Genomic DNA, 21384 nt, shown 5'->3' with positions numbered 1-21384 from the left:
TGCGAACAATGTTTTAAAAAAAAGTGAGTTCACAGGCAGCTCCAAAATGCAGGTGTTTCAGCCTAGCTCAGTGCTTTGTGGTGGTGGGGCTAACCAGCAGAAATACAGAGCGTTGCACCTGATTGGCTCTGTTTTCTGTCACTCATGGGACAGGACATCATCCCCCATTCTAAGGTTAGAGCTTTTACATTTTATCCCCTTGGGTTCTGCCATTGAGTTATATTAGAAGTGCCCATCCAAAAAGGCTCAAGGTCATTGGCCACAGAATGACATCAAATGAGTCGTTTGGAAGGAATCAGTGGCTAACTGCAAGCGTTGCAAAGAAACCACTAAAGTTAGCCTGCTATTCAATTGAGTGGCTATAAAAAAAAATGTAGTTCCCACCATAAATCCAAAGAATGCCAGACTTTGACAAAGGACCGCTACGAGTCCAACAATGTAATGTATGCTGCTGCATAAATGATGTAATATGCAAGGGAGAAATGTATGCTGTAGCTAAGTAATACTAAGTGTATGTTGGGCTACTAACAGTTTACTACACATGTGCCTCACGCTAATATGTTGGTCTATTTTCACCAATGCGTATTGTAAACACACTGGCTACTTTTTTTGTACAGCTTTGACAGTGCTACTGATAGAAGTGGTGGTGCTTGGCTTGCACGTGCAAATTCAGCACACACAACATTCTATAATATAATTGTGTGTTTTACGTGTTAAATTAAAAGCCTATTTAAAACACGAAAATAATGTTATATGACGTGTATCTTTTTTGACACGCAAAGACCCAAACGACGTTCAATGTCCCTCACGCTAATAATTTGGTCAATTTTTCACCTCTTAATTTCACCTGCTGTTCTAACTTGGTGGTGCACAAATAGCCTATAAACTGTTTTAGATAAATGTAATAATCGATTATTGTAAGAGCTTTCATTGTCTGTTTATATGCCCCATGTGTTTATCCCACGGTTCTGACGTGTACAGGGAGAAGACTGTAAGAACAGCCCATGTTCTGAATTCTGTCGCTGTACATTTCAAAAGTGCTGAACAAGTAGTTATATTGACTACGTCCGTGGTCGCTTTCTCATTGATGTATTAACTGAAATTAAGGATGGCCTCTTATCTGCGTACATCTCAATTGTCAGTATGTGTAGTGGTTTTGCTGACATTGCGTCCCACTTTTTTGTTGTTGTTTGCCCCATCAATATTTACATGCTAAAATCGCCACTGGGTGGGACCATTCTAGACAATAAGAGCATACACAAATGCGATATAAAGTTGCCGAAATGCCATGCGTCTACTTATATCAGTGCATTCGTAACAAACTAACTATCCCGAATCGTCTACTTTATTCGATCAAAAAAATTCCTCACGTAGCAAATTAGCAATTGCATTTTTCGTTGACCTCCATGCAAAAAAAATCTTAACTTCGTGGTCTTATTTTCGTGGACAGACTTGGGGCTTCGTAAACCCATGGCTTAATAATAAAAAATAATAAAAAAGTCTGCTATGCAGTTGTCGGTTAACGCTGAGCGACACAAGCAGCAGTTTACGGTGAATGATCTCTGCACACGCTACCTTTGAAAGCTGCATTGCAAATAATATCTCGCGTTCAAATTGACATGTAGAATAATGCTTGAATCAAAGATTAGGCCGGGATTCAATAAAACAGAAATGAACTATTTGCGCACAGACAGATTTAAGAATATGCACAAAAATTATCAATTTAATAGGCATACAGGTTTCCATATTTATTGGCATTTTCACTTTGAACAACTTGAACTCCAGAAACTTTGGGCTTTAAAAATTATAAACAAAACGAAGCAAATTCTCTAAACAAATATTGGAGCGATAGATGTATACATTTTGAAAGGTATACTTGATTTTTTTTAGGCTCCAGAAAAATGTATTGAAAGCTAGAATCCTTAATTGAAACAACAATGTAACTAAATAAATAAAAAGGAATGGGCCTGGATAAATGTACCCACACTCTAATTCATAGACTGAGCTATGGATGCAAGGGACTGACCCTCCACGCTATCAAAATTATAGTATGAACCATGTTTCGAGGCTATACAGTGTTTGTTTACATTTACATTGTTTACAAACATTGGAGTAAAACAAGCTTATATTTGGGGTTCTGATGGGAATATATTAGTCCATAAATGCATGTCACAACTACAGATTCTATCGTTAAGATCTCTTTTTACAGTACTTACATTTTGACAGACAAATATACTAGGAATAAATATCGGACTTGGAACAACATTGAGGATGAAAGGACGGACATAGAACAGAAGTACAACAGTAATGGCATGCCGTCGTGTGTCACTGTTTCAGAGCAAAGCAATAAAAAGGGACCAAGAGAACAAATTATCACCATTCTAACTTCTCAGCCAACACGTTTAACACTGAATGGCACTGATTTATGTACGTTTTACCCTCAATACAGTTGAGCTCCTCCCCATCACAATTTAAGGTTCTTATTTCAGCTGTTTGCTTATTCATGACCAAACAGCTGAGTGAATGGAATACTGTCAAAGTACAGTATGTATGAATACTAATGTACTCTTCTCCTGCCTTACCAGGAAAAGAATAAGGGGGAATACTTTTTAGTGTTAGTTCCCAGGCAAGTTAACCAAGCTGGAGCTGTTGAACTTTTTTGGAAATACTGTTCATTTCAAATTTCACTGTCCTATCACTTTAAAATGGGAGGTATTCTTATCACAGGAGGTTGGTTGCACCTTAATTGGGGAGGACGAGCTCGTGATAATGGTTGGAGCGGAATAAGTGGAATGGTATCAAACACATGGTTCCCATATGGTTTCCGTCATTCCATTCGCTCCGTTCCAGCCAGCATTATGAGCCGTCCTCTCCACAGCAGCCTCCACTGATTCTTCTCTATGTACAGTACCAGTCAAAAGTTTAGAACACCTACTCATTCAAGGGTGTTTATTTGTACTATTTTCTACATTGTAGAATAATAGTGAAGACAAACTAACACATATGGAATCATGTAGCAACCTGGAATACATTTTAATTAACAGGTGTGCCTTGTTAAATGTTAACATGTGTAATTTCTTTCCTTCTTAATGCGTTTGTGACAAGGGAGGGGTTGTATACAGAAGATATCCCTATTTGATAAAAGACCAAGTCCATATTATGTCAAGAACAGCTCAAATAAGCAAAGAGAAATGACAGTCCATCATTACTTTAAGACATGAATCTGGAAAATTTCAAGAACTTTGTTGGTTTTTGCGACTGCACTTGAAGAAACTATCAAGTGCTATGATGAAACTAGCTCTCATGAGGACTGCAACAGGAAAGGAAAACCCAGAGTTACCTTTGCTGCAGAGGATAAGTCCATTAGAGTTAACTGCACCTCAGATGGCAGCCCAAGTAAATGCTTCACAGAGTTCAAGTAACAGACACATCTCAACATCAACTGTTCAGAGGAGACTGTGTGAATCAGGCCTTCAAGGTCAAATTTCTGCAAAGAAACCACTACTAAAGGACACCAATAAGAATAAGAGACTTGCTTGGGCCAAGAAACACGAGCAATGGACATTAGACCAGTGGAAATATGTCCTTTGGTCTGATGAGTCCAAATGTGAGATTTTTGATTCCAACTGCCGTGACATTGTGAGACACAGAGTAGGTGAACAGATGATCTCCGCATGTGTGGTTCCCACCGTGAAGCATGGAGGAGGTGTGATGGTGCTTTGCTGGTGACTCTGTCTGTGATTTATTTAGAATTCAAGGCACACGTAACCAGCATGGCTACCACAGCATTCAGCGACACGCCATCCCATCTGGTTTGCGCTTAGTGTGACTATCATTTGTTTTTCAACAAGACAATGACTCAAAACACACATCCAGGCTGTGTAAGGGTTATTTGACCAAAGAGTGCTGCATCAGATGACCTGGAATCCACAATCACCAGACCTCAACCCAATTTGAGATGGTTTGGGATGAGTTGGACCGAAGAGTGAAGGAAAAGCAGCCAACAAGTGCTCAGAATATACAGTTGAAGTCAGAAGTTTACATAAACTTAGGTTGGAGTCATTAAAACTTGTTTTTCAACCACTCCACAAACTTCTTGTTAACAAACTAGAGTTTTGGCAAGTCGGATAGGACATCTACTTTGTGCATGACAAGTAATTTTTCCAACAATTGTTTACAGACGGAAAAGTTCCAGAAAATGAAGTCATGGCGTTTGAAGCTTCCGATAGGCTAATTGACATAAATTGAGTGAATTGGAGGTGTACCTGTGGATGTATTTCAAGGCCTACCTTCAATCTCAGTGCCTCTTTGCTTGACATCATGGGAAAATCAAAAGAAATCAGCCAAGACCTCAGGAAAAAAAATGTAGACCTCCACAAGTCTGGTTCATCCTTGGGAGCAATTTCCAAACGGCTGAAGATACCACGTTCATTTGTACAAACAATAGTACGCAAGTATAAACACCATGGGACCATGCAGCTGTCATACCGCTCAGGAAGGAGACGAGTTTGGTCTCCTAGAGATGAACGTACTTTGGTGCAAATCAATCCCAGAACAACAGCAAAATACCTTGTGAAGATGCTGGAGGAAACAGGTACAAAAGTATCTATATCCACAGTAAAACAAGTCCTATATCGACATAACCTGAAAGGCTTCTCAGCAAGGAAGAAGCCACTGCTCCAAACCCACCATAAAAATACTATGGTTTGCAATTGCACATGGGGACAAAGATTGTACTTTTGGAGAAATCTTCTTGGGTCTGATGAAACAAAAATAGAACTGTTTGGCCATAATGACCATTGTTATGTTTTGCGGAAAAAGGGGGAGGCTTGCAAGCCAAAGATCACCATCCCAACCGGAGGTGGCAGCATCATGTTGTGGGGGTGCTTTGCTGCAGGAGGGACTGGTGCACTTCACAAAATAGATGGCATCATGAGGAAGCAAAAGTATGTGGATATATTGAAGCAACATCTCAAGACATCAGTCAGGAAGTTAAAGCTTGGTCGCAAATTGGTCTTTTACAAATGTACAATGACTCCAAGCATACTTCCAAAGTTGTGGCAAAATGACTTAAGGTCAACAAAGTCATGGTATTGGAGTGGCCATCACAAAGCCCTGGCCTCAATCCCATAGCAAATGTGTGTGCGGAACTGAAAAAGCGTGTGTGAGAAAGGAGGCCAACAAACCTGACTCAGTTACACCAGCTCTGTCAGGAGGAATTGGCCAAACTTCACCCAACTTATTGTGGAAGGCTACTTGAAACATTTGACCGAAGTTAAGCAATTGAGTGTATGTAAACTTCTGACCCACTGGGAATGTGATGAAAGAAATAAAAGCTGAAATAAATCATTCTCTCTACTATTATTCTGACATTTCACATTAAAATAAAGTGGTGAACCCAACTGACCTAAGACAGGGATTTTTTTACAAGGATTAAATGTCAGGAATTGTGACAAACTGAGTTTAAATGTATTTGGCTAAGGTGTATGTAAACTTCCGACTTCAACTGTATATGTAGGAACTCCAAGACAGTTGGAAAAGCATTCCTCATACAAAGCTGTCATCAAGGCAAAGCTTGGCTACTTTGAAGAATCTAAAATATATTTTTTAGTTACTACATGAATCCATATGTGTTCATAGTTTTGACGTCTTCGCTATTATTCTACAATGTAACAAATAGTAAAAAAAAAAAAAAACATTGAATGAGAAGGTGTCCAAACTTTTGACTAGTACTGTACATCTGGGGTACAAGCATATTCTCCAACGTCTTACAATTCCTGTTGGTCCTTCCCTGTAGCATACTTGTTAAAAGTTATACAGCATTGGTGGAAAATGGATGTTTCAGTGTTTTGCTGTGGTCAATTGGCATTCGCATACTGTAGATAAAAGCTGTATCCCTGTGAAGAGCAGAACATTAATCAACTTGACAAAATTGAATGAGGCATTTAAGTCGAAGCATTACATCCAACGTATTAAGGTGCGACATTTCCCATGAAAAAAATTAGCATAATTCTAACAATTGATCAAATAACATGAATACAATCAACAGTTCAGAGAGAACATTGTGTTAAACATTTCATAATGACTTAGGCTGGCAGATGCTTTGGTTCAAATTCTAAACACACAATTTTCCCTATAAACTTGTTTCCCCTCAAGAACAAATTAAACAAGACATTAGGGGCTTATTCAGGCAAATGGGAAGTTATCAAATGTCAATACGGAAATTATTTTCTGTTGTGTTTTACAGGGAATCATATCATCTCTGTTCACTACATTTCTATCTGCAACTTTCAAAGCATCGCACCCTACTGGACAAAAACCCCTATTAGTCTACTCTGCGGCCCTGTCCAGAAACAACCCATAGCCCCTAACCCCTAGACACTTGTGGAGATCTGACAGGATTTCATAGGTTTAAGCTACAGTACATGACAATTTAACCACAATTTAACCACTCGGATAGGTTAGGTGGAATTATTACCACATTTATTACACCTATCCATTCCTCTCAGATCTACACAACCTTCAGTAAGCTGTCTAGTAGAATCATGGTTTGGCTCAAGCGCTTCAGAACTGAATGAATTTACAACAGAGATTGTAAAGTGTTACTGGATGGTGGAGGCACCCTGATAACTATGCTTACAAAGCACAGAGACAAACAGACATAGTGAAGACATCCCAAATATATAAAAGAAAACAACCATTTCATATCATATTTAAAAATGTGACAAACGTAAAACATGACCCCATAAAAACAAATACAATTTTACGAATATGAGTGTAGTGGTGGTGTTTGTCTAGATTTAAAACAACCCAATCAACCACAGTACTTCAGGAAATGTTTAAATGCTTGACTTGTATACAGTGGGGTCTGAAATTATTGACACCCTTGATAAAGAATAGCAATACTGACTGTATAAAATAAATAATAAAAATACTGATCTATATTTTGTGCTAAAAAATGACTTTCCCCCCCCTAAAAGGTAGGGGTCAGAATTATTGACACCCCTAAAGATTTCCTATAAATGATTCTGTATCAAGGGTGTCAATAATTTCAGACTCCATTGTATATAATTATACTGGTACTGTTTGTTTCTTACTCCATACTTATTAACTTGCTTTAGTTCTCAAACTCAAACTCTTCATTTAGATCAATAGAGGGCGCCAGACACATGTCAATCAGTTATGTATTTTTGCGTAACTTGAACCTCTTGAAGTTCTAAAAAAACGTTTGTCGTCAGCGACAAAACTCGAAACAGGCAGTCTATCTTAAGGGGCACCCAAGAAGTCTGTGCTACATTAAAATCATTTCTCTCTCCATACCCTGAGGTTTAAGTCACAATTATCTCACTATTCAGGTAGATACTGGATTTGGTTAAACTTATCATTCACAGAACTCTCAGAAACTAAATGAAATATACTAGTTTATGCTTACTGCATTCAAACAAATATAATCCCCCTAATTGTATGGTGCAACAGTTCTAAGACCCTGTAAATTGATCACAATCCTTACAATATTCCATTGAATAAATCTATATTCCATCATTTTGAGGAAGACATTTTCTCAGTAGAATTCCTTGCTCCATCAGGAGACGTTGGTGAGACTGGTTAGCCATGTAATTAGTTCTACCTTTGATCAGCTAGACATATACAGCAGTCTGTTTCTGACACTTTACCCCTAGAATCAATTACAGAAAACAGGACTAAAAAGTCCCATCTGGCACAAAGGAGAAAAAAAGAGGATATAACGATACTTCTTGTTCTACAAGATTAAACGGAGGGAAAGTGGTCAGTGTAAAGGTGTCTTCAGTGTAAAGGGACTGTTGTCATTACAGACTGTTGTCAAAAAACCCACCCTGCACGTCCAATTGCTGCTGGGACCCACGAACCAAGGCAGGGACTGAATGAGGTGCTGGGTGGGCTAGGGTTGGTGTTACGTGCCAAGCCGTAGGTACGCTACACTATTGCCTTCCTGACCCAGTTCTCTGTCCATATCGTCTCTGTCGTCCCCGTCCAGCCCGGGGCTCAACGTCCTGAGATGGCCGGGGCTCCTAACTGACATGGTGGTCAGACTGAGGGCCCGGCCAGGGTGAGGGGAGGGGGGCCGGTGTCTGGTGCTGCTGCTGGGCTCTGGGGATTGAGACAGGGCCGGGGTCTTCCTAGAAGTCTCTCCCCCCAGTGACATCTCCTCCTCGGGTGGGCTCTCCAGGTCTGACTCGACGTCGCCCTCCTCCTCCTCCTCCAGGGTAAGTTCAAACTGGAACTTGTCCCCTGTGGAGGTGCAGCAGCCCCCCGCCATGGCCTCCAGGGCCCCTGAACCCCCGTCAAGGTCCCTGTCCTCGAGGGTGGGTGAGGGGCTGCGCTGGATCATACTCTGGTACCACTCCCGGTTGTCCTCTAGCGTGTCCAGAATGTCCTGGGCGTCAGGGTGGACCAGGTCAGCCCACGTCTCCCACAGAGGGTGGACAATGTAGTCTATGAATCCCACCTACAGGGGGGAGTAAATATGTGAGCTGTACAGTACCTTGCGAAAGTATTCGGCCCCCTTGAACTTTGCGACCTTTTGCCACATTTCAGGCTTCAAACATAAAGATATAAAACTGTATTTTTTTGTGAAGAATCAACAACAAGTGGGACACAATCATGAAGTGGAACGACATTGATTGGATATTTCAAACTTTTTTAACAAATCAAAAACTGAAAAATTGGGCGTGCAAAATTATTCAGCCCCTTTACTTTCAGTGCAGCAAACTCTCTCCAGAAGTTCAGTGAGGATCTCTGAATGATCCAATGTTGACCTAAATAACTAATGATGTTAGTGTGTAATCAAGTCTCCGTATAAATGCACCTGCACTGTGATAGTCTCAGAGGTCCGTTAAAAGCGCAGAGAGCATCATGAAGAACAAGGAACACACCAGGCAGGTCCGAGATACTGTTGTGAAGAAGTTTAAAGCCGGATTTGGATACAAAAAGATTTCCCAAGCTTTAAACATCCCAAGGAGCACTGTGCAAGCAATAATATTGAAATGGAAGGAGTATCAGACCACTGCAAATCTACCAAGACCTGGCCGTCCCTCTAAACTTTCAGCTCATACAAGGAGAAGACTGATCAGAGATGCAGCCAAGAGGCCCATGATCACTCTGGATGAACTGCAGAGATCTACAGCTGAGGTGGGAGACTCTGTCCATAGGACAACAATCAGTCGTATATTGCACAAATCTGGCCTTTATGGAAGAGTGGCAAGAAGAAAGCCATTTCTTAAAGATATCCATAAAAGGTGTCGTTTAAAGTTTGCCACAAGCCACCTGGGAGACACACCAAACATGTGGAAGAAGGTGCTCTGGTCAGATGAAACCAAAATTGAACTTTTTGGCAACAATGCAAAACGTTATGTTTGGCGTAAAAGCAACACAGCTCATCACCCTGAACACACCATCCCCACTGTCAAACATGGTGGTGGCAGCATCATGGTTTGGGCCTGCTTTTCTTCAGCAGGGACAGGGAAGATGGTTAAAATTGATGGGAAGATGGATGGAGCCAAATACAGGACCATTCTGGAAGAAAACCTGATGGAGTCTGCAAAAGACCTGAGACTGGGACGGAGATTTGTCTTCCAACAAGACAATGATCCAAAACATAAAGCAAAATCTACAATGGAATGGTTCAAAAATAAACATATCCAGGTGTTAGAATGGCCAAGTCAAAGTCCAGACCTGGATCCAATCGAGAATCTGTGGAAAGAACTGAAAACTGCTGTTCACAAATGCTCTCCATCCAACCTCACTGAGCTCGAGCTGTTTTGCAAGGAGGAATGGGAAAAAATGTCAGTCTCTCGATGTGCAAAACTGATAGAGACATACCCCAAGCGACTTACAGCTGTAGTCGCAGCAAAAGGTGGCGCTACAAAGTATTAACTTAAGGGGGCTGAATAATTTTGCACGCCCAATTTTTCAGTTTTTGATTTGTTAAAAAAGTTTGAAATATCCAATAAATGTCATTCCACTTCATGATTGTGTCCCACTTGTTGTTGATTCTTCACAAAAAAAATACAGTTTTATATCTTTATGTTTGAAGCCTGAAATGTGGCAAAAGGTCGCAAAGTTCAAGGGGGCCGAATACTTTCGCAAGGCACTGTAAATGCACAAAGACCCATACTTCTGAACTTTTGCTAAGACCATTGGTTTAAACCATTGGTCTCAAATGGCTAGTTGCTAGCTTTTCTCATAAACCATGCTGGCAAAATTTGCCACAATGCAATATCCAGTAACAAAATTCTTAGCAGCCAATTAAAATTGTCTACGTAGTTGGATCTGATCCCAATACGTTCTCACTAAAGTATCCATTGAAGTTTTAGCGAACTGTGACCCCAATCAGTCATAATGGTTTGGAAAAAATACAACCAGTTGACAAGACCTCCATCTTCGATTTATTTTTACGGTGGATGTAGCTAAAAATATTAACGTATAATCCCCGTAAAAGCACATGGATGTGTATGAAACGGTGAGCAAAAACTTGGAATTTGGTCATATATGCAGAAATGTGCCTTACTGCCTTTCGAACTTTGTGGAACATCAATAGCTTAGCCATGGAAGCATCATGCAAAATATATTGGAACACTCCACTTAACCAAGCAGTTGGATGGTTTAACAATCTCCCTCTGGTGGCCAAGTTGACCTTTTTAACAAATACAATTGCATGGTGGCTATACTGTTTAAGGTTGATTCCTTATTTAGTTTCCGGATCGAATGATCTGCTCAGCTGGCCGTCCCCAGCATTTTTGACAGGTTGGCCTATGAGAAAATCTAGCAGCTAGAAATGTAAGACCAATGATTTAAACCACCGGTTTTAGCAAAAGTTCACGAGTATGGTCCCACACTGTTTGATGGGTTCAAACAGACAGTATGACAATAACTTGTAAGCAACTGGGTCTGTTAAGCAGTGCCAAAGATCTGCGGGTGGGTTTGCAGATTTGAGTGAGTGAGAGAGCCTGCGCGCCTTCGCCTGCGTGAACACTACTTGTATGCTATGCACATGCGCTGTACAGTACAGTACCTGGGTCTTCTCGACAGAGGCATTGTGTTTGTCACACATAGGGCTGATCTCCATGCCCTTGTCCCTCTCCCTGTCCCCCTGGGTGAAGAACTCCATCATGATGCGGTCCGTCCACTGGCGGTAGACGTCCAGTGGCTTGGTGGGGTTACTCAGGTCAGCACAGTGAACCATGTTCTGCAGGACCTTGAGACAAGCACAAAGGACCCCGTTAATCTATTGCTTTGATCTTTTCAGAATATATATATTTTTATTACATATACACTACTGGTCAAAAGTTTTAGAACACCTACATTGTAGAATACTAGTTATGACATCAAAACTGTGAAATAACACATATGGAATCATGTAATAACCAAAAAAGTGTTTTATATTTAAGATTCTTCAAATAGCCACACTTTTCCTTGATGACAGCTTTGCGCACTCTTGGCATTCTCTCAACCAGCTTCATGGGGTAGTCACCTGGAATGCAATTAACAGGTGTGTCTTGTTAAAAGTTAATTTGTCGATTTTCTTTCCTTAAAGAGTTTGAGCCAATCAGTTGTTGTGAAAATGTAGGGGGGAATACAGAAGATAGCCCTATTTGGTAAAAGACCAAGTCCATATTATGGCAAGAACCGCTCAAATAAGCAAAGAGAACCCATCATTACTTTAAGACATGAAGGTCAGTCAATACGGAACATTTCAAGAACTTTGAAAGTTTCTTCAATTGTAGTCGCAAAAACCGTCAAGCGCTATGATGAAACTGGTTCTCCTGAGGACCGCCACAGGAATGGAAGACTCAGAGTTACCTCTGCTGCAGAGGATAAGTTCATTAGAGTTAACTGCACCTCAGAATGCAGCCCAAATAAATTGCTGCAAAGAAACCACTACTAAAGGACACCGATAAGAATAATTGCTTGGGCCAAGAAACATGAGCAATGGACATTAGACCGGTGGAAATTTGTCCTCTGGTCTGGAGTCCATGTCTTTGTGAGAAGCGATGTGGGTCACCAGATGATCTCCGCATGTGTATTTCCAACCATAAAGCCTGGAGGAGGTGTTATGATGTTGGGGTGCTTTGATGGTGACACTGTCTGTGATTTATTTAGAATTCAAGGCACACTTAACCAGCATGGCTACAACAGCATTCTGCAGTGATATGCCATTCCATCTGGTTTGGGCTTAGTGGGGCTTGTTTTTTTGGGTTTAATTTGTTTTTCAACAGGACAATGACCCAACACACATCCAGGTTGTATAAGGGCTATTTTACCAAGAAGAAGAGCGATGGAGTGCTGCATCAGATGCCTGGCATCCACAATCACCTGACCTCAACCCAATTGAGATGGTTTGGGATGAGTCAGACCGCAGAGTGAAGAAAAAGCAGCCAACAAGTGCTCAGCATATGTGGGAACTCCTTCAAGACTGTTGGAAAAGCATTACAGGTGAAGATGGTTGAGAGAATGATAAGACTGTACAAAGCTGTAATCAAGGCAAAGGGTGGCAATTTGAAGAATCTCAAATATCAAATATACAGTGGGGAGAACAAGTATTTGATACACTGTCGATTTTGCAGGTTTTCCTACTTACAAAGCATGTAGAGGTCTGTAAGGTCTGTAATTTTGCTCGTTACCTGTATAAAAGACACCTGTCCACACACTCAATCAAACAGACTCCAATCTCTCCACAATGGCCAAGACCAGAGAGCTGTGTAAGGTCATCAGGGTTAAAATTGTAGACCTGCACAAGGTTGGGATGGGCTACAGGACAATAGGCAAGCATCTTGGTGAGAAGGCAACAACTGTGGAAGAAGTTCAAGATGATGGTCAATCACCCTCGGTCTGGGGCCCCATGCAAGATCTCACCTCGTGGATCATCAATGATCATGAGGAAGGTGAGGGATCAGCCCAGAACTACATGGCAGGACCTGGTCAATGACCAGAAGAGAGCTGGGACCACAATCTCAAAGAAAACGATTAGTAACACACTACGCCGTCATGGATTAAAATCCTGCAGCACACGCAAGGCCCCCCTGCTCAAGCCAGCGCATGTCCAGGCCCGTGTGAAGTTTGCCAATGACCATCTGGATGATCCAGAGGGTGAATGGAAGAAGGTCATGTGGTCTCGTGAGACAAAAATAGAGCTTTTTGGTCTAAACTCCACTCGCCATGTTTGGAGGAAGAAGAAGGATGAGTACAACCCCAAGAACACCATCCCAACCGTGAAGCATGGAGGTGGAAACATCATACTTTGGGGATGCTTTTCTGCAAAGGGGACCGGACGACTGCACCGTATTGAGGGGAGGATGGCTGGGGCCATGTATCGTGAGATCTTGGCCAACAACCTCCTTCCATCAGTAAGAGCATTGAAGATGGGTCGTGGCTGGGTCTTCCAGCATGACAACGACCCGAAACACAAAGCCAGGGCAACTAAGGAGTGGCTCCGTAAGAAGCATCTCAAGGTCCTGGAGTGGCCTAGCCAGTCTCCAGACCTGAACCCAATAGAACATCTTTGGAGGGAGCTGAAAGTCCGTATTGCCGAGCGAAAGCCCCGAAACCTGAAGGATCTGGAGAAGGTCTGTATGGAGAAGTGGGCCAAAATCCCTGCTGCAGTGTGTGCAAACCTGGTCAAGAACTACAGGAAACATATGATCTCTGAAATTGCAAACAAAGGTTTCTGTGCCAAATATTAAGTTCTGCTTTTCTGATGTATCAAATACTTATGTCATGCAATAAAATGCTAATTAATTACTTAAAAATCATACAATGTGATTTTCTGGATTTTTGTTTTAGATTCCATCTCTCACAGTTGAAGTGTACCTATGATAAAAAATTACAGACCTCTACATGCATTGTAAGTAGGGAAAACCTGCAAAATCGGCAGTGTATCAAATACTTGTTCTCCCCACTGTATATTGATTTGTTTAACACTTTTTTGGTTACTACATGATTCCACATGTGCTATTTCATAGATTTGATGTCTTCACTATTATTCTACAATGTAGAAAATAGTAAAAAGAAAGAAAAACCCTTGTTTTTCAACCCTTTTGACTGTTGTGATTTCTACTTCAGGCATTTATGTAGAAACCTACATTTACATGACACTATGTCTTGACTTACACTATATATATTTCAGCCACACCTTTTGCTGACAGGCATATAAAAGCGAGCACAGCCATGCAATCTGCATAGACAAACATTGTCAGTACAATGGCCTTACTGAAGAGCTCAATGACTTTCAACGTGGCACCATCATAGGAGGACACCTTTCCAACAAGTCAGTAAGTCAGATTTCTGCTCTGTTAGTGTGAAGTGTTGTTATTGTGAAGTGGAGACGTCTAGGAGCAACAATGGCTCAGCCGCAAAGTGGTAGGCAACACAACCTCACAGAACGGGACTGCCAAGGGCTGAAGCTCGCAGTGATGAAAACTTAGGACAGTAAAGAGGCCTTTCTACTGACTCTGAAAAACACCAAAAGAAAGATGCCCAGGGTCCCTGCTCATCTGCGTGAACGTGCCTTAGGCATGCTGCATGGAGGCATGAGGACTGCAGATGTGGTCAGGGCAATAAATTGTAATGTCCATACTGTGAGATGCCTAAGACAGCGCTACAGGGAGACAGGACGGACAGCTGATCGTCCTCGCAGTGGCAGACCATGTGTAACACCTGCACAGGATCAGTACATCTGAACATCACACCTGCGGGACAGGTACAGGATGGCAACAACAACTGCCCGAGTTACACCAGGATGCACAATCCTTCCATCAGTGCTCAGACTGTTCGCAATAGGCTGAGAGAGGCTGGACTGGACTGAGGGCTTGTAGGTCTGTTGTAAGGCAGGTCCTCACCAGACACCCCCGCAACAACGTCGCCTATGGTGGCACAGCTGGCGCTGCAGTACAGCGCCCTTAACCACTGCGCCACCCGGACCTTCAACATACTTTCTATCTCATTTTAAGGATGCACTGATGTGGAAATTCTGGGGCCAATACCTAGATGTGATATTTTCATTGGAATATCGACCAATAACAGATAAATATGTTTTTACATTTTTTTAAAAACATTTTTACATTACATTACAAGTGTTCAAAAATTAAGATAACAGAGAAATGTTGTATTATTAAACAAAATTATGCCAAGTTCACGAGAACCCTAATGATATGAGGCCCCGGGCAATTGCCTGAGTTGCCTAATGGTAAGTCCACCACTGCCTGTGGCATCTACTAATCTAGGAATGACCTCTGACCTGGATGCGGTCTGAGTAGTTGTCCAGCAGCAGCACTCCCAGACTGGTCACCTTCTTGGTCTCCACCATGGTCTTCAGGTCAGCCAGGAAGTTCATGTGCTTGGACATGTCAGTGGCCAACACCTGCAGAGGACAATACCCATTCATCACACTTACTTCAGTCACTAAGTCCAATGGCTCAGTGGGTTAGAGCATGGTGCTGCCCACATCCAGGGTTGTGTTGTGGGTTTGATTCCCATATGGGCCACATGCTGAATATACCGAGTGTACAAAACATTAGGAACACCTTCGTAATATTGAGTTGCAGCCCCTTTTGGCCTCAGAACAGCCTCAATTTGTCGGGGCATCAAACCAAATCTTATTTGTCACATACACATGATTAGCAGATGTGTAGCGAAATGCTTGTGCTTCTAGTTCCGACAATGCAGTAATATCTAACAAGTAATCTAACCTAACAATTTCAAAACTACCTTATACACACAAGTGTAAAGGAATGAATAAGAATATGCACATAAAAATATATGAATGAGTGATGGCCGAACAGCATAGGCAAGATGCAGTAGATGGTATAGAGTACAGTATATACAGATGAGATGAGTAATGTAGGGTATGTAAACATTATATAAAGTGGCATTGTTTAAAGTGTCTAGAAATACATTTATTACATCAAGATGGCAAGATGCAGTAGATGGTTTAGAGTACAGTATATACAGTGCCTTGCAAAAGTATTCGGCCCCCTTGAACTTTGCGACCTTTTGCCACATTTCAGGCTTCAAACATAAAGATATAAAACTGTATTTTTTTGTGAAGAATCAACAACAAGTGGGACACAATCATGAAGTGGAACGACATTTATTGGATATTTCAAACTTTTTTAACAAATCAAAAACTGAAAAATTGGGCGTGCAAAATTATTCAGCCCCTTTACTTTCAGTGCAGCAAACTCTCTCCAGAAGTTCAGTGAGGATCTCTGAATGATCCAATGTTGACCTAAATAACTAATGATGTTAAATACAATCCACCTGTGTGTAATCAAGTCTCCGTATAAATGCACCTGCACTGTGATAGTCTCAGAGGTCCGTTAAAAGCGCAGAGAGCATCATGAAGAACAAGGAACACACCAGGCAGGTCCGAGATACTGTTGTGAAGAAGTTTAAAGCCGGATTTGGATACAAAAAGATTTCCCAAGCTTTAAACATCCCAAGGAGCACTGTGCAAGCAATAATATTGAAATGGAAGGAGTATCAGACCCCTGCAAATCTACCAAGACCTGGCCGTCCCTCTAAACTTTCAGCTCATACAAGGAGAAGACTGTTCAGAGATGCAGCCAAGAGGCCCATGATCACTCTGGATGAACTGCAGAGATCTACAGCTGAGTTGGGAGACTCTGTCCATAGGACAACAATCAGTCGTATATTGCACAAATCTGGCCTTTATGGAAGAGTGGCAAGAAGAAAGCCATTTCTTAAAGATATCCATAAAAAGTGTCATTTAAAGTTTGCCACAAGCCACCTGGGAGACACACCAAACATGTGGAAGAAGGTGCTCTGGTCAGATGAAACCAAAATTGAACTTTTTGGCAACAATGCAAAACGTTATGTTTGGCGTAAAAGCAACACAGCTGAACACACCATCCCCACTGTCAAACATGGTGGTGGCAGCATCATGGTTTGGGCCTGCTTTTCTTCAGCAGGGACAGGGAAGATGGTTAAAATTGATGGGAAGATGGATGGAGCCAAATAGAGGACCATTCTGGAAGAAAACCCGATGGAGTCTGCAAAAGACCCGAGACTGGGACGGAGATTTGTCTTCCAACAAGACAATGATCCAAAACATAAAGCAAAATCTACAATGGAATGGTTCAAAAATAAACATATCCAGGTGTTAGAATGGCCAAGTCAAAGTCCAGACCTGATTCCAATCGAGAATCTGTGGAAAGAACTGAAAACTGCTGTTCACAAATGCTCTCCATCCAACCTCACTGAGCTCGAGCTGTTTTGCAAGGAGGAATGGGAAAAAATGTCAGTCTCTCAATGTGCAAAACTGATAGAGACATACCCCAAGCGACTTACAGCTGTAATCGCAGCAAAAGGTGGCGCTACAAAGTATTAACTTAAGGGGGCTGAATAATTTTGCACGCCCAATTTTTCCGTTTTTGATTTGTTAAAAAAGTTTGAAATATCCAATAAATGTCGTTCCACTTCATGATTGTGTCCCACTTGTTGTTGATTCTTCACAAAAAAATACAGTTTTATATCTTTATGTTTGAAGCCTGAAATGTGGCAAAAGGTCGCAAAGTTCAAGGGGGCCGAATACTTTCGCAAGGCACTGTACATATGAGATGAGTAATGTAAACATTATAAAAAGAGGCATTGTTTAAAGTGGCTAGTGATACATTTATTACATATATTTTCCATTATTAAATGACTAGAGTTTAGTCAGTATGTTGGCAGCAGCCACTCAATGTTAGTGATGGCTGTTTAACAGTCTGATGGCCTTGAGATAGAAGCTGTTTTTCAGTCTCTCGGCCCCTGCTTTGATGCACCTGTACTGACCTCTCCTTCTGGCTGATAGCGGGGTGAACAGGCAGTGGCTCAGGTGGTTGTTGTCCTTGATTATCTTTTTGGCCTTCCTGTGACATTGGGTGGTGTAGGTGTCCTGGAGGGCAGGTAGTTTGCTCCAGGTGATGCGTTGTGCAGACCTCACTACCCTCTGGAGAGCCTTATGGGCGGAGCAGTTGCCATACCAGGCGGTGATACAGCCCGACAGGATGCTCTCGATTGTGCATCTGTAAAGGTTTGTGAGTGTTTTTGGTGACAAGCTGAATTTCTTCAGCCTCCTGAGGTTGAAGAGGCGCTGCTGCGCCTTCTTCACCACGCTGTCTGTGTGGGTGGACCATTTCAGTTTGTCCGTGATGTGTATGCCGAGGAACTTAAAACTTTCCATCCTCTCCACTACTGTCCCGTCGATATGGATAGGGGGCTGCTCCCTCTGCTGTTTCCTGAAGTCCATGATCATCTCCTTTGTTTTGTTGACATTGAGTGTGAGGTTATTTTCCTGACACCACACTCCGAGGGCCCTCACCTCCTCCCCGTAGGCCGTCTCGTCGTTGTTGGTAATCAAGCCTACCACTGTAGTGTCGTCTGCAAACTTGAGAATTGAGTTGGAGGCGTGCATGGCCACGCAGTCGTGGGTGAACAGGGAGTACAGGAGAGGGCTGAGAACGCACCCTTGTGGGGCCCCAGTGTTGAGGATCAGCGGGGTGGAGATGTTGTTGCATACCCTCACCACCTGGGGGCGGCCCGTCAGGAAGTCCAGGACCCAGTTGCACAGGGCATGGTCGAGACCCAGGATCTAGGGTGTCAGGTAGGGTGGAGGTGATATGGTCCTTGACTAGTCTCTCAAAGCACTTCATGATGACAGAAGTGAGTGCTATGGGGAGGTAGTCATTTAGCTCAGTTACCTTAGCTTTCTTGGGACCATGGTGGCCCTCTTGAAGCACTCAAACCGGTGTACCTGGCACCTACTGCCATACCCCGTTCAAAGGCCCTTAAATATTTTGTCTTGTCCATTCACCCTCTGACTGGCATACACAATCTATATCTCAAGGCATAAACATCCTTCTCTAACCTGTCTCCTCCTCTTCATCTATACTGATTGAAGTGGATTTAACAGGTGACATGAATAAGGGATCATAGCTTTCACCTTGATTCCCATGGTCAGTCAATGTCATGGAACGAGTAAGTTCATAATGTTTTGTGTGTGTTAAATGTACCGTTAAGTGACTTTGGGAAAAAGGTTTTGCTAAATGGCCATGTTATTATGATGTTAGCTAATTCCTTATCATGTTTAACTATGATAACAGAGAGTTATGTAGACATAATGTTATTTATATCTGATTTCAATTCATTCAGTCAGTGTCTCACCATGTCGATGACCATCTTCCTGAGGGACTGTCCCTGTTTCTTGCTGAGGCTCTGGAAGATGTCACAGTTGTCCTCCTGCAGCAGCTTGAAGCCCACGGCCAGGTGGTGGTTCTCCAGGACAGAGGCGTCGTTGTACATCAGAGCAAGCTCAGAGTCTACAGTAGGAACACCCACAACTATAGTAAAGCAACAACAATTCCAAGGCACTCCTGTATTCAGTGATGTAACGCCTTACAGATGCTATAATGTAGTCTTCACAGTAGTAGATCCAAGACACATTTTGCGCCAAAGGACATATCCTTTATATCTAATCAGTGAGATTGCTAGTGAAGGATGGAACTGACTTGTGTTGATGAGGAACTGGTTGGACACTCCGGGGTGATCCACGTCATGTATGGCACTGCTAAACAGAGCAGCCATGATCTCCAGGTCAGTGAAGACAGCCTGAAAACAATCAACACACACGTTTGTGTTACTACTACTGTTAAGTGTATGTTAAGTGCATAGTTAAATAAAGGTTTAAAAAAATAAGTGTTACTAAGTACACTGCTCAAAAAAATAAAGGGAACACTTAAACAACACAATGTAACTCCAAGTCAATCACACTTCTGTGAAATCAAACTGTCCACTTAGGAAGCAACACTGATTGACAATAAATGTCACATGCTGTTGTGCAAATGGAATAGACAACAGGTGGAAATTATAGGCAATTAGCAAGACACCCCCAATAAAGGAGTGGTTCTGCAGGTGGTGACCACAGACAACTTCTCAGTTCCTATGCTTCCTGGCTGATGTTTTGGTCACTTTTGAATGCTGGCGGTGCTTTCACTCTATTGGTAGCATGAGACGGAGTCTACAATCCACACAAGTGGCTCAGGTAGTGCAGCTCATCCAGGATGGCACATCAATGCGACCTGTGGCAAGAAGGTTTGCTGTGTCTGTCAGCGTAGTGTCCAGAGCATGGAGGCGCTACCAGGAGACAGGCCAGTACATAAGGAGACGTGGAGGAGGCCGTAGGAGGGCAACAACCAAGCAGCAGGACCGCTACCTCCGCCTTTGTGCAAGGAGGAGCAGGAGGAGCACTGTCAGAGCCCTGCAAAATGACCTCCAGCAGGCCACAAATGTGCATGTGTCTGCTCAAACGGTCAGAAACAGACTCCATGAGGGTGGTATGAGGGCCCGACGTCCACAGGTGGGGGTTGTGCTTACAGCCCAACACCGTGCAGGACGTTTGGCATTTGCCAGAGAACACCAAGATTGGCAAATTCGCCACTGGCGCCCTGTGCTCTTCACAGATGAAAGCAGGTTCACACTGAGCACAAGTGACAGACGTGACAGAGTCTGGAGACGCCGTGGAGAACGTTCTGCTGCCTGCAACATCCTCCAGCATGACCGGTTTGGCAGTGGGTCAGTCATGGTGTGGTGTGGCATTTCTTTGGGGGGCCGCACAGCCCTCCATGTCCTCGCCAGAGGTAGTCTGACTGCCATTAGGTACCGAGATGAGATCCTCAGACCCCTTGTGAGACCATATGCTGGTGCGGTTGGCCCTGGGTTCCTCCTAATGCAAGACAATGCTAGACCTCATGTGGCTGGAGTGTGTCAGCAGTTCCTGCAAGAGGAAGGCATTGATGCTATGGACTGGCCCGCCCGTTCCCCAGACTTGAATCCAATTGAGCACATCTGGGACATCATGTCTCGCTCCATCCACCAACGCCACGTTGCACCACAGACTGTCCAGGAGTTGGCGGATGCTTTAGTCCAGGTCTGGGAGGAGATCCCTCAGGAGACCATCCGCCACCTCATCAGGAGCATGCCCAGGCGTTGTAGGGAGGTCATACAGGCACGTGGAGGCCACACACACTACTGATCCTCATTTGACCTTGTTTTAAGGACATTACATCAAAGTTGGATCAGCCTGTAGTGTGGTTTTCCACTTTAATTTTGAGTGTGACTCCAAATCCAGACCTCCATGGGTTGATAAATTTGATTTCCATTGATAATTTCTGTGTGATTTTGTTGTTAGCACATTCAACTATTTAAAGAAAAAAGTATTTAATAAGTATATTTCATTCATTCAGATCTAGGATGTGTTATTTTGGTGTTCCCTTTATTTTTTTGAGCAGTGTATTAACACTTAACGTGGGGATTTTTTTTTACCTTATCTTTACTATTAAAACCATGAACAAA

General features: G+C 42.6%; 1 protein-coding gene across 8 annotated transcripts in view; it reads right to left on the bottom strand.

Moving 5' to 3' along the window:
* Positions 1-1722: 1722 nt before the first annotated feature.
* LOC110524143 (3',5'-cyclic-AMP phosphodiesterase 4C) overlaps positions 1723-21384 on the bottom strand; it is a 165835-nt gene continuing 146173 nt past the window's right edge. For all 8 annotated transcript variants that reach the window (XM_090235356.1, XM_090235357.1, XM_090235358.1 and 5 more), the window contains 5 exons: positions 19542-19641; positions 19198-19352; positions 15272-15394; positions 11051-11233; positions 1723-8485 (listed from right to left, as the gene is read on the bottom strand). In XM_090235356.1, the coding sequence (XP_090091482.1) occupies positions 7931-8485; positions 11051-11233; positions 15272-15394; positions 19198-19352; positions 19542-19641 (1116 nt within the window). In that variant the 3' untranslated portion in view covers positions 1723-7930. The remainder of the gene's footprint in view (positions 8486-11050; positions 11234-15271; positions 15395-19197; positions 19353-19541; positions 19642-21384) is intronic.

Source organism: Oncorhynchus mykiss, chromosome 5, assembly GCF_057628025.1.
Source record: "Oncorhynchus mykiss isolate SJ-2025 chromosome 5, ASM5762802v1, whole genome shotgun sequence".
In the NCBI taxonomy this organism is placed as follows: Eukaryota; Metazoa; Chordata; class Actinopteri; order Salmoniformes; family Salmonidae; genus Oncorhynchus; species Oncorhynchus mykiss.
The sequence above is the reverse complement of the archived record's forward strand: the minus strand, read 5'-3'. Positions and strand labels throughout refer to the sequence as shown.